This window comes from Alternaria hordeiaustralica (genome assembly GCF_023758085.1).
Source record: "Alternaria hordeiaustralica strain BMP 2776 chromosome Unknown scaffold_7, whole genome shotgun sequence".
Classification (NCBI taxonomy): domain Eukaryota; kingdom Fungi; phylum Ascomycota; class Dothideomycetes; order Pleosporales; family Pleosporaceae; genus Alternaria; species Alternaria hordeiaustralica.
In genome coordinates this window covers 1,262,941-1,274,775 of record NW_026056779.1, presented here as the reverse complement: position 1 = coordinate 1,274,775, position 11,835 = coordinate 1,262,941, and the positions used below count along the sequence as shown (strand labels likewise).

Genomic DNA, 11,835 nt, shown 5'->3' with positions numbered 1-11,835 from the left:
TTCTTCTTCCTTGGCGACTCTGCTCCTCGAACAATTCTATGCGACTTTAAGGGGGAGAGTCGGTATTGTGGGCGCGGCCTCTGTGGTGTTGACCTGGGATGTGCGGGATGCGATTGGACTGGGGGTAGCGCGCAGTGTTTCGCTCCAGAGATGCACGCAACAGCCCCGGTGGGCACCTGAGAGAGGGGGGCGTCATAGCGTGGTCCGATACGCCGATCGATAAGCCGCCTCAAAAAACATTTGGCGGGACAAATTCCAGCGCCAACTTTTTTACGCCTACCACAAGACACCCCAAAACACAACCGCACACACTCACACACCATGGCGAAGCGACCCGCAGACTCAGAGCAAGAGCAGGAGGCTATCAAAAATGGAGATCGCCCCATGGAAATCGATCAACACAACGAAGCGGGCGAGTTTGAGGATGAGTTCGAAGATGAATTCGAGAGCGAGGATGAGATTCTCGAGGCAGGTGTAGACGGACGACCAGACGAAGAGCGCGAAGCTGAGGAGCGCGAGAGTAGGTTGCCGGAGGAAAATGTCGAAAATCCAAAAACTAACGCCTCCAGATGGCATGGATGTGGACCAAGATACTTTCATTCCCGGTCGACACAAACTCTCACCAGGCGAGACATTGAACCCCGATCTTTCTACATATGAGATGCTTCACGCGCTTGAAGCGCCATGGCCCTGTCTCTCATGCGACATCGTACCCGACAATCTAGGCGCAGACCGCAAAACATACCCTGCAACAGTCTACTCGGTGGCCGGCACACAAGCAGCGCGAGGAAGGGACAAGGAGAACCAGATCATGGTCATGAAGATGAGCAGTCTGTCGCGGATGGAGAAGGAGGATGAAGAGGATGATGACGAAGAATCCGACGACGAGGCCTCAGATCCTATCCTCGAGACAAAGTCGATACCGTTGACGAGCTGCACGAACCGCATACGTGCCCACCAAACACCGCAAGCCACCTCCGCACAACCTCCTACGACTCTTACCGCCGCCATGACCGAATCAGGCCAGGTCTTGATTCACGACGTTACCCCACACCTCACAGCCTTCGACACTCCCGGTACCACCATCTCGCCTACACAAAACAAGCCTGTCTGCACGATTCGCGCACATGGATCGAACGAAGGCTATGCGCTAGATTGGTCGCCATTGATACCAGAGGGAAAGCTTCTGACGGGTGACTGCACCGGAAAGATCTTTGCGACAACACGGACACAGGGTGGAGGTTTCGTCACTGACACCACGCCGTATACCGGCCACAGTGGTTCAGTAGAGGAGCTCCAGTGGTCACCAACCGAGAAGCACGTATTCTCCTCTGCATCGAGCGATGGCACAGTCAAGATCTGGGATGCGCGGTCAAAGTCGCGGAAGCCGGTGCTCAGTGTACAAGTCTCAAAAACAGACGTCAACGTACTGAGTTGGTCGCACCAAACCGCTCATCTCCTCGCTACCGGTGCAGACGACGGCGAATGGGGAGTCTGGGACCTGCGACAATGGAAGCCCTCTACCGACATGTCGAGCGAAAAGAAGCCTTCGCCCGTTGCGTCATACACCTTCCACAAGGAGCAAATCACCTCGGTCGAGTGGCATCCTACAGACGACAGTATCGTACTTGTATGTGCCGGCGACAACACACTTACCCTGTGGGATCTGGCTGTCGAGCTCGACGACGAAGAGAGCAAGTACACAGCAGGTGTCCAAGATGTACCGCCGCAATTGCTGTTCGTACACTACATGGAGCAGATCAAGGAGGCGCACTGGCACCCGCAAATTCCGGGCGCCATCATGGCTACAGGAGGATCAGGATTCAACGTTTTCAAAACGATCAGTGTATAAGTCAGACTCGCGTCTGCCCAAAATTTCAAACATTTTACCCTTCTTGGGTTCATGCATTCCGATGCGCGTTTTCTCTCTTTGTTACCCACTATCTGCACTTCATCTTGATCCGGTCCACAAAGAGCGGAATACCAGTATGTCCTGCAAGCATCTTTTACTGCCGTATTCGGATGTGTATCGTATTTTGAGATCGTTCAATAAGTGAATATATCTGGTTAAGAAAATGCTCACGCGTTTCCGCACCATCAGTTTCCAACCTCTATATCACAAAAGTCCTTGTTACCAGATCCCAATGGCACAAGTTAGATCTGGCCTCAACGCCTTAATGCATCAAGCGCCATGTATACACGATCAAGTCGAGATGCAACACGTTACTTCGACGTCTCCATCCTCCAGCCGGCAGCACCAATCTCACCTTCCAGCAACGCAACCTATCTTACAGTCCAACACCACTGCCACGAATAGCGCACAATACTACAGCCGATCCTGGCACCAAACCACACACATGACAGATATGCCCTACCCTGAATCCTACCTTCGTACCCCCACCTACGCGCTCCCCTTCCCACATCCAAAATGGCATGTCAAAGTCGGCACGGGAGAGGCGTACGAAGTTAGGAGTCCGATCTGGGAAGAATACGATGCCGAGCTAGGGTATGTGAACAGTGTGGGTGAAGTGAGGGGGAGTATTGAAAGTCGTGTGGGAGATGAAGGTGATAAGGAGAACAATGTAGAAAAGGACACTGGAAGAAGCAAAAGGAGATTGGACGATATTTGTGAAATGGGCAGCGAAAATGTGAAGAGGAAGCGGTTTAAGAATGCGTAGAGAATTGAAAAGTAGTCATTGATTATACCACGACTCAAGTCACTGCGGCTCTTCATTCCGAAGCAAGTGGGAATATGAATAGGTCCTTGAATCTACACAGGTCTTTGTATAGGCTTCGGCTGCACTGCCGTCGCCGGAGCACCAGGCACCGGGAACAGCGGCGTAGCCGCCTCATTCATTTCGCGGATTTTCTTGATCAAGTTGCTGTCAAAGTGTTAGCTTACTGTGCTTGCATCTCCACCTTGGGAGACATTGACTTACCTAACAGGCAGATTCAATCTATCCTGTTCTCTCCAAAGAATACCAACAACCTTTTCTCGCCCTCGACTGTGATCTTCCAAGTGTTCTGTGATCAATTGTCTACCCAACTCTTTACTGCATCCGTAGATTTTCTGCGTGCAACCGTCGAAACTGCAGATCCAGGAGTCACGGGGGCCATTAGCTTCATATGTCGGCAAGGGTGTTGATATTATCGGTGGTGATATGATTGATTTAGTATTTCCTGATGATGATGCTGGATTCGCGTGGGGAGGGAAATGGGAGGGTCGATGACGAAGCGGGAGAGGTGGTACGGCGCTGACTCCTTCAGAGGCAGAGTCCGAGTCGCCAGTTGTGGGTGGAGATTCAGGTGCTATGGATGCACTGGCTGTACGTTTTCGTCGATCCTTCTCGTCTTGATCACCGTCCGTGTCGTCTAGTTTTCTCTTCTCTCGACCTGGTGATAGGGCGTGGGTTGGTGTGTCGATGCCTTCTTCCTCATCGTCTTCATCACTACTTGTAGCGTTGCTGCTTTGCTCGGCTTCCGAGTCGTCACTTGCCGGCACGGGTGCTTTCCCCTTTCCGCCTTTCTGTCTCCCTGGCTTAATGCTGATCCCTTTGCTCTTGCCAGAAAACTTTCCACTCGTAGGTCTTAGCACAGAGAGCCGGCCTTGCTTCCGTCTACCCGGTGGTCTACGCACAGGTGTTGTTATGGCGTCATCTTCTTCAGCGGACGTATCTGAAGAACCGCTTTCACCGTCTCTCAGAGTTCCGTGATCTTTCCGTGGTTTCAGTTCCACCCCTTCAGCTCGCCGTTGTTCGGCTGCGGGAAGCGTGTGGCCGGCTGACAGCTCTTGATATATAGGTTCGGCGGCAAAGAATTGTACGTTCTTCCGCCGCGGGTGGTCCATCATGTAGCACAGATTCTGTGCGTGTACCAGAAGCACATTCTTCGCAGTTTCCGCTTCCTCAATCTCGTATCGCCTGACAATGAGTTCGGCAACGCGATCCACCGTTATGTGATTCCGTCCTGCTCGTAGAACCCGTTGGTTCACTGCTTTCTGCATAAATTCGAAGAGTGCGGCCGCCTCCCACCAGTTGTCGTCTTTCTTCGGCGCTTCCGTTGGTTTCGGTGTCGCATTCGCTTGTGCCGTTTTGGAAGCTGGCGTTGGTGCAGTTGCGGACTTCTGGGTCCTCGCTGAGCGTTCGGGTTGGATCTGAGAATAGCGCCCTTCGATTCGTGCCTTACAATTATCGAAGTCTTTCTACACGTACGTTAGATTCGGCACACGCTCGAGCTCCATGCTTCCTACCGGGAACCGCCGTCTGAAACGTTGATAGATAGGCGTGTTGCTCCAGCTCAGTCCCTGGGCTTTGTTCAGGAAGCACATCATGAGGAACAGATGATGTTGGTCGAATAGTCTCTCAGCCGTGGCCACATCGTTGCAAGGAAAACGCTCGTCTTCTGCGTACTGTGCCGTGTTAGCACCACTCTGTTGCATGATTCTAAGACATGCTGACCTCTTGGAAGACCAGCTCTGCACTAGGTCCGCTACTCTTCTTCCGCGACTCGCCGTAAATGTCTGTGACAAAGTATAGAAGTTCCACAGCCTGAACCATCTGGTCGTAGATGGGCTTGTATTGCGCTGTTGGTCGTATCTCAAACCAGCCTGCCTGGCCTTGCGCCCAAATTACGTATGCGCCGTCGGTCATTTCGCCGTAGGAGAAACGTGTGACATGTTGTATTTCGATTTCCATGGGCTTGTAGGGTTTCTTCAAAACTGCAGTCGCGTTAGCCAGAGCGCTCTGCTTAGTCGTCGCGTCCGACAGCCGACAAGCATGTCTCACATACGGTATTTCAGCTGGCTACGCCCTGGAGTCTCCAGTCGCCCTTCTACTCGAAGTGGGGTGTCTGCATATGCAGCAAGAAGGCTTGCAGGTTTTCCATTGCTTTCGAAGACGATGCGCGCATCGCTCAGGACAAAGATCTCCCAGTCGTCGGAATTGGTGTTGGAGGCGTCGAGTGGCTTCAGTATCTCGGATTCTGGGGTCGGCATCTTAAGAAATAATGTCGGGTATGCTGCATGCTGCGGTGTTACAAAACAAAGCTACCTGTCCAAGGTCAGGTAAAAGAAGTAGTGGGGATGAGCAATGCGGGCGGGCGCGAAGGGCGCGAGACGGGATGCGCGTCCAGGGTCAAAGGCGTGTTATCGATAGCTGCTTCCCGAGGTCACTTGCGTCACTCGAAAGCCAAACTCAAGCGTTGCAGCCTACAACACATTTTATAAGCTAGAAGGTGTTGCATCCAAGTCTATGTAGTCGGCAAGGCGATATATCACTGAAGGGATTCTTACACAATGTAGCTATACCAGATCTAACTTTTGCGACGACATGGGAAAGGCCATTTCCGGAAGAGCACATATTCTCACCTTTGAGGTCTTCGATATTGTACCTAGGTATTGCCTAGAAGATCCATAGTGCCCCCGGGCGGATACATCACGATATGAAAGCAACATGAGCTGTGGGAAAAGTCAACGTAGCCGGCAAATTAAATTATACTAATAGTGGGTATCTTGGAGTAACACAACGAATTCATCAAGTCATCTCATCATACCGCAGCCTCCTCGGCAGCCTCCTGCTTGCGTATCTGATCCTCCAACCGCTTCTTTTCTGCTTGCTTCAGTCTGATCATAGTCACCTCCTCTAAGCTATGTGTCTTCGGGCTGAAAGAGAACTTTGGTGTTCCTAGTGGTGTAGTACTTCCGACGCCCTTCCCTATGCCTGGGCCAAACGATGACCTGAAGGACTGGTTCTTCGGCGTAGATATAGGTGTTGACGGCGCTGATGGCGCGTCGTTGGTTGGTGATTTGAGGTCCGGCTCGCCGTTTGCCCAAGCCACAGATTCGAGCGACGGGTAGTCGGACCTTCCGTCCAGGACGGCGGCGTGCGCGTGATCGAGACGTGTGTAGATGATAAAGACAATGGCGATGATCTTGCGGTGCTTCTCTCCCAATGGTCGGATCTTCTTGTCCTTGCCCATGACGACGCTGTCAATCTTGCCGTATTTCGCAAACATGCTCGATATCTTGTCTTTGTCCCAGTTTGTAGCGTCGCCTTCTCGTTGGAACCGGACCTTGACTGTGCGATCGATCTCGACGGAGTCTCCAGGCTTGGGTGCCTGTGGCTCAGGGCTTACGTCCACGAAGCTTGCCTCATCCTCTTCTTTGCGCTTCTTCTCCATGCGCTCTTGTGCCTCCTTTCTGCGCCTCTTGCCGTCTTCGGCCAATCTTTGTATCTCCTGTTCTCTCCTTTCCGCCTCGTTCATATCTTCCGCCCTCTTCCTCTTTAGGTTGTTCATGAAGTCCTTGCCCTCTCGCTCCCTCCTTTCCAGGTCATCCTTCATTTTGCGCCGCCGACCGTCCAGAAGCTCATCTTGGAGCGCTTTCTCCCGCCGCCTCGTACGCGCGCGGTCATATTCGCCCTTTAGCTTCTCGTCTATCAGGATATCTCGAGCCCATCCTAAGTAAATAAAGCGATCCGCAGCATCTTTGTTGTCGGGATTTTTATCGGGATGGTAACGAATCGAGGCTTTACGGTAAGCCTTCTTGATTGCAGCTTCTGGCGCATCGAATGCTACACCAAGCAACTCGTAGAAATCCTCGGTGGTTGATTTCGCGAGATCTTCGAGGTCCTTGTTGGTGTCGCTCATGATGTCGGTAGACCAGGGTATACGTGAGCAGTCTGGGGGCCAGAGCGGGACGTTGGCGCGTAGGATCGAGAGGGGAGACAAAAGTCGCAAGTGGATGTGAATAGCGCAAGCGCGAGGCAGCCGCAGAAACATGTGAGATGATCGCCCACTAGCGCGCCTTCCGGCTTGGCGCATATTCTCGGAACGCCTACGAAATTTCGCGTTACCGGATACATTGTATTATATTTTGACAATCGAGTAGCACACAAGACGATGTATACTCCAGCGTGATTTTGGAAAACAAATCTCTGTGTAGGCTGTAGGCAACATAATTTCTGTTAACATCTAGTGGCCCCAATACCTCCCACCCAGTAGCTAGAGCTCCGAGCTTCCTTCTATCACCCCGCTGATGCCAGTCGCGTCTTCGATAAAGCGCGCGATTATGACTACTCCACCGACCGAGAGTCGCAAAGTGCTCGAAGGTATCTTCGCCATCAACAAGCCGCAATGGGCCTCCTCCGCCGGCGTCTTGCGCGACCTCCAAGATCACTTCTCTCGCTCGCCGCTCTTCGCACCCTGGCTCGAAGCCCAGAAGCGCTCCCTCATTATCGCGGACGCGAAGCCCAAACACCTCAAGAATATCAAAGCCAAACTCGGTCATGGTGGTACCCTCGATCCAATGGCTACTGGCGTCTTGATTGTCGGCATGGGCAAGGGCACGAAATGCTTACAACGCTTCCTCGAGTGCACGAAGACATACGAATGCGTGGTACTGTTCGGCGCGGCGACAGACAGCTACGATGCTGTAGGCAAGGTTGTCGGCAAGGCGGAGTACGAGCATGTCACAAAGGAATTGGTAGAGGAAAAGCTAGCGCAATTTCGCGGCAAGATCTTGCAAAAGCCAAGCGTCTTCTCTGCGCTCAAGGTTGACGGCAAGAAGATGTACGAATACGCTAGAGAGGGCAAGGACATACCAGAGGTGGCTGCTCGACCGGTCGAGGTAGAAGAGTTGGAGCTTGTCGAGTGGCTGGAACCCGGAAGTCATGACTTTGCCTGGCCAAAGGAGGAAGTTGATGGTGCTGAGATGGAGGGCGCAAAGAAGTTGATGGGCATCCGAAAAGAAGACGCCAAAGTCTACTCCGATACAGCGGCGAGAAGAGGACGAAAACGATCGAGGTCACCAGAAAACGACCACGTTGAAGGAGCAGGTCAGCAACCGAAGATACCTAAGACAGACTCCGAGCCCGCCATGTCTGGCGCTTTACCAGCAGAGGTAGCCCCCATTGAGGAGACCCCCGCGGAGAACAAAGTCACAGACGCCAGTGTCGAAGCATCATTACCGACAGAAGAGAAGCCTGTAGCTTCAGTGGAGCAAGCTGAAGCAACCGAAAACACATCAACAATCACCCAGGATAACGCCGCTGAACCCACCGACGCTACCGCATCATCAGCTACATCTGCGCCCACCCCGCAACCACCGGCAGCCCGTCTTCGTATGACAGTAACGTCTGGCTTCTACGTACGCTCTCTTTGCCACGATCTCGGTCTCGCCTGTAACTCGCTCGGCCTCATGTCGTCTCTCATCCGCTCTCGCCAAGGCGACTACACGCTCGGCCAGAACGTCCTAGAATATACGGATCTGGAAGACCAGTCGAAGTGGGAGCCCCAACTTCAGAAGCAGCTCGAAGAGTTCATGGAGAAGGAGGGTTGGCCAATTGAGGAACTGGACGACGACGAGAGCTGGGAGGGGAGGAAGAAGGATCTGATGGAGCAGAGGAAAGATAATGACCGGGAGAAGAGTTACAAGGGTGGTGGTAAGAAGTGGAACTCGAAGGGTAAAGGGAAGTATGGACGGAATGGCTACTCCAAAAACATGGACGGTGGAAGGAAATGAGGGATTGGTACTACTATGACTTGCATTATGATACCCCATGAACCAATGAGAACGACTTTGGTATTTGGCTATGGAGAATTATTCAAAGAACATGTGTATGAACAGGTTGGGTATGCGACCCAGGTATTCGACATCAAACGTCCGTCCTTGAATTCCTTCGACTCAGACTCTGTCTTATACTCTGAAAGCCCCTCTGTACCTCCGTCACAGCATCATCCGCGCCCTGCAGTCCCTCTGCTTCATCTTTCCGATCCTCATGGTTGATGAACAGGAATGATAGCACCATGATCGCCGCGCCGACCCAATACAACGCCGATGCATACTGCGAGTCCAACAGCATCTGCCCAACCAAACTGCACGGAATGGTCAAACTAAGACCAACAGTGACGATCAGTGGGGAAGTAAGCAGCATAGCGTACGCCCAGCAAAAGTCGGAGACGAGAGATGATGCGCTGTTGATGAGCACGATGTTAAGAATGCGCGATGTGGGTGGGAGCTCAAAAGGTTCTATGCCGGTAAGATGTAGGATGATGAATCCAGGCCAGAGTAGTAAGATGTTGGACAATCCAACGAGGCCGAAGAAGAGAGGCATGTTGACCTTTGTCTCATCGCCAATCCGAGACTTCATGAAGACCGTGTAGAAACCGTATAGTACAGCCGACACAAAGGCCATGACGTCGCCAATGGCTAATTCTTTTGGTGTCTTGTGCGGGAAGGAACCGCGGTTCTCGTCTGTCTCGCCGGATACGTCGACCATGGAGATGAGGGCTACACCGCCGAGAGACGCGAGTACGCCGAGGAACTTGAGCAGCGTGAAGCGCTCGACGCGCATTATTGATCCCAGAAGTAGGGTCCAGATGGAGGACGTGGAAGAGAGGATGGTAGAGCTTGCGACGGTTGTGTACTCTAGACAGGCGGCCGCAAAGTAGTTTGCCAGGAACCAAAGGAGACAGAACTCCAGCGCCAGTTTCGCTGTATCTCTTATCGTCAAGCCGTCGTCCTCGTCCTGGCCACCAGTTTTCCCGGTTGCGAAACTTTGGGAGCCGTGCAGGGAGGATGATAACAGGACCTCGGTCGCCTCGTCATTGCGAGCTTTGTTCGAGGCTGAGGTTGAAGAGGGGGTCTCGTGTTCGCGGAGGAGCTTCCATTTCCCTGCTCGCCGTTGCAAGAGGTCGCGTGCGTGTGCTAGGAGAGGCTGGCGGTGCTGCCGCGCGCTGTTGGGACGGTGACGGTCGACCCATAGGTGGTGGAGGAACATGGGTAGGAGAGGGATGACGAAGAATGTTGTGTTTACGTAGGTCACAAGGTAGGGTTTCGAGTAGGAGTCGTCTGCGAATATTGTCTGTTGGCTTGTCAGCTATGCGCTTACCACTACCTGTGCCATCCCAGGGGATGCGAGATACGTACACTCGCGAGGAAATTACTGGCTGTCCACAGTAGCACCGTCGCAAGTAGGAGGGCTATTCCTACTGCATGTCGCACTTTGCTCGTCCACAGTCCCTTCTTCTGTCCCTCGGCCCACTGGCTGGCCTCGCTCGCTGGGCTCTCGAGATAGTCTTCCCCGCGCAAGTATGCGCTCTCGTCGGAGACGTCGCTAACGCGTGGACTGAGCGGCGTCGTCTCAACATCTTCTTCCCTCCGAGGTATCATGTTAGCAGGGTGTAATAGAAATTATTGTAGGTGTATAGGACAGGTCCGTCAGGGAGGGTCTTCGGTGATACGCGGGCTCACGGTCGGGGTACGTGTCGAGGCATGGAAGAATATGCGAGCGCCCATGAAATCAGTCGTTTGTCAAAGGCAGAGAAATATGCAAGTGATGGACTCGTGGCACGGGGTGGTTCGGCGTAACACGCGGACACTTGATAAGAGGGTGCTAAGTCCCGGGGGTTGCGAGTTTCATGTGTCCTCGTGTCTCAAAGAGGCCCGTTGACGGGATTGTGGCGGTGCCGCCTTAGCCACGGACCCACGTCATCACGGATATGCGGGCGGAAGGCACGCGTCTGATAGCACTCCAGGCAAAAGTACTGTTCATGTATGTATTCATATATTCTTAGGCAGCTATATCGACTAGGTGACAATGACCCCATCCGTGATGATAGATTACAGGAGTAAGAGATCCTCCTGCTCAACAAGCATGTTCAACACCAAACTCCATGCGAACTCCAGATGCAAGACGGCATTGCGGCAGATGAGGTTCCACTGTCGGCTCTCATAAACGTCGCTTATTTCGTGATGGCATACACTAGCATGCGCAACCGCCTTCGCTGCCCTTGAGGTCGATCGGGATTGTCTCGGGGAAGTCGTTGCTGAAGTCACCCACGTCCTCCTGTGCCAGAGCTTGTCGTGCGATAACTACGGATGTCAGCTTCCGAAAGCGGGGATTCGGATGGCTCTAGGTCTGGCTTACCTTCAAAAGCTTGCTCGACGTTGATGGCCTCCTTAGCACTGGTCTCGAAGTACGGGATACCTCCCTTCGATTGGCAAAATGTCATGGCGCGCTTGGACGAGATCTGGCGCTGTTAGCATGGAGCCTTGAACGGTCGCTACAGAGACTCACCATCCTTTTGCTCTCCTCCACATCGATCTTGTTGCCAATGACAACCTGTCTGCGTCAATACAGATGTACACCCAATCTACCCGTATGCACCTACAAATGGGAAGCTCTCAGGATCCATCGGGCTGGCCTGAACCAAGAATTCGTCTCTCCAGCTATCCAGGGTATCGAAACTCTTCGAGTTGTTCACGTCGTATACGAGCACGCAGCAGTCGGCACCGCGGTAGAAGGCAACACCGAGCGATTGGAAGCGCTCTTGACCGGCAGTGTCCCAGAGCTATCGTACGTCAGTAAGATCCAAGCGCGCAGATTCACATGTACACACCTGCATGGTAACCAGCCTGTCGTCGACCAACACTTCCTTGGTCAGGAAATCGGCACCGATTGTGGCTTTGTAGCTTGCGCTGAACTTCTTGTTGACCTGTAGAGACCGTATAAGCCAGTGTTCATAGCCTCTGGCTATCACTCGTGTCGTGTATAGCTCTACGAGGGGTTCTCCGTACATATTGGTTCATCAAGCTCGTCTTGCCGACCCCGCTGTCTCCGAGGATAATGACCTGCGCGCATTAGCCGTGAAGGGCAGACCCTGTCGAGAGCTGAAATACCTTAAGGAGGACCTTCTTCCTTGATGCCATCTTGCAGAGAGTGTGTGTAGGTAGGAAGACGAGGTACGGCGCGGTCGATTCGAGGCGCGAAGCTAGATGCTTCGAGGTGGTGCGGAGTTGGCTGCGCGGATACTAGGCCGAGGTAGAGGGTATGCGAC

The 11,835-nt window shown here is 53.0% G+C and overlaps 6 protein-coding genes across 6 annotated transcripts; 2 read left to right on the top strand and 4 right to left on the bottom strand.

Annotated features, from left to right (window-relative positions):
• Positions 1-321: 321 nt before the first annotated feature.
• J4E84_004841 (uncharacterized protein) lies at positions 322-1,852 on the top strand (the record flags this gene model as incomplete). The annotated part of the gene is made up of 2 exons (XM_049387442.1): positions 322-520; positions 570-1,852. The coding sequence occupies 2 exons, from the start codon at positions 322-324 to the stop codon at positions 1,850-1,852; spliced, it is 1,482 nt and encodes a 493-aa protein (XP_049245215.1).
• A 2,590-nt stretch (positions 1,853-4,442) lies between these two features.
• J4E84_004840 (uncharacterized protein) lies at positions 4,443-4,777 on the bottom strand (the record flags this gene model as incomplete). The annotated part of the gene is made up of 2 exons (XM_049387441.1): positions 4,443-4,709; positions 4,772-4,777. The coding sequence occupies 2 exons, from the start codon at positions 4,775-4,777 to the stop codon at positions 4,443-4,445; spliced, it is 273 nt and encodes a 90-aa protein (XP_049245214.1).
• A 767-nt stretch (positions 4,778-5,544) lies between these two features.
• J4E84_004839 (uncharacterized protein) lies at positions 5,545-6,645 on the bottom strand (the record flags this gene model as incomplete). The annotated part of the gene is made up of 1 exon (XM_049387440.1): positions 5,545-6,645. The coding sequence occupies one exon, from the start codon at positions 6,643-6,645 to the stop codon at positions 5,545-5,547; it is 1,101 nt and encodes a 366-aa protein (XP_049245213.1).
• A 421-nt stretch (positions 6,646-7,066) lies between these two features.
• Positions 7,067-8,518, top strand: J4E84_004838 (uncharacterized protein; the record flags this gene model as incomplete). The annotated part of the gene is made up of 1 exon (XM_049387439.1): positions 7,067-8,518. One exon carries the CDS (start codon positions 7,067-7,069, stop codon positions 8,516-8,518), a length of 1,452 nt encoding a protein of 483 aa, XP_049245212.1.
• A 133-nt stretch (positions 8,519-8,651) lies between these two features.
• On the bottom strand, positions 8,652-10,168 carry J4E84_004837 (uncharacterized protein; the record flags this gene model as incomplete). Its single annotated transcript, XM_049387438.1, has 2 exons — positions 8,652-9,860; positions 9,926-10,168. 2 exons carry the CDS (start codon positions 10,166-10,168, stop codon positions 8,652-8,654), a joined length of 1,452 nt encoding a protein of 483 aa, XP_049245211.1.
• A 592-nt stretch (positions 10,169-10,760) lies between these two features.
• On the bottom strand, positions 10,761-11,403 carry YPT7 (Rab GTPase ypt7; the record flags this gene model as incomplete). The annotated part of the gene is made up of 5 exons (XM_049387437.1): positions 10,761-10,870; positions 10,926-11,028; positions 11,076-11,120; positions 11,170-11,349; positions 11,398-11,403. The coding sequence occupies 5 exons, from the start codon at positions 11,401-11,403 to the stop codon at positions 10,761-10,763; spliced, it is 444 nt and encodes a 147-aa protein (XP_049245210.1).
• Positions 11,404-11,835: the final 432 nt, after the last annotated feature.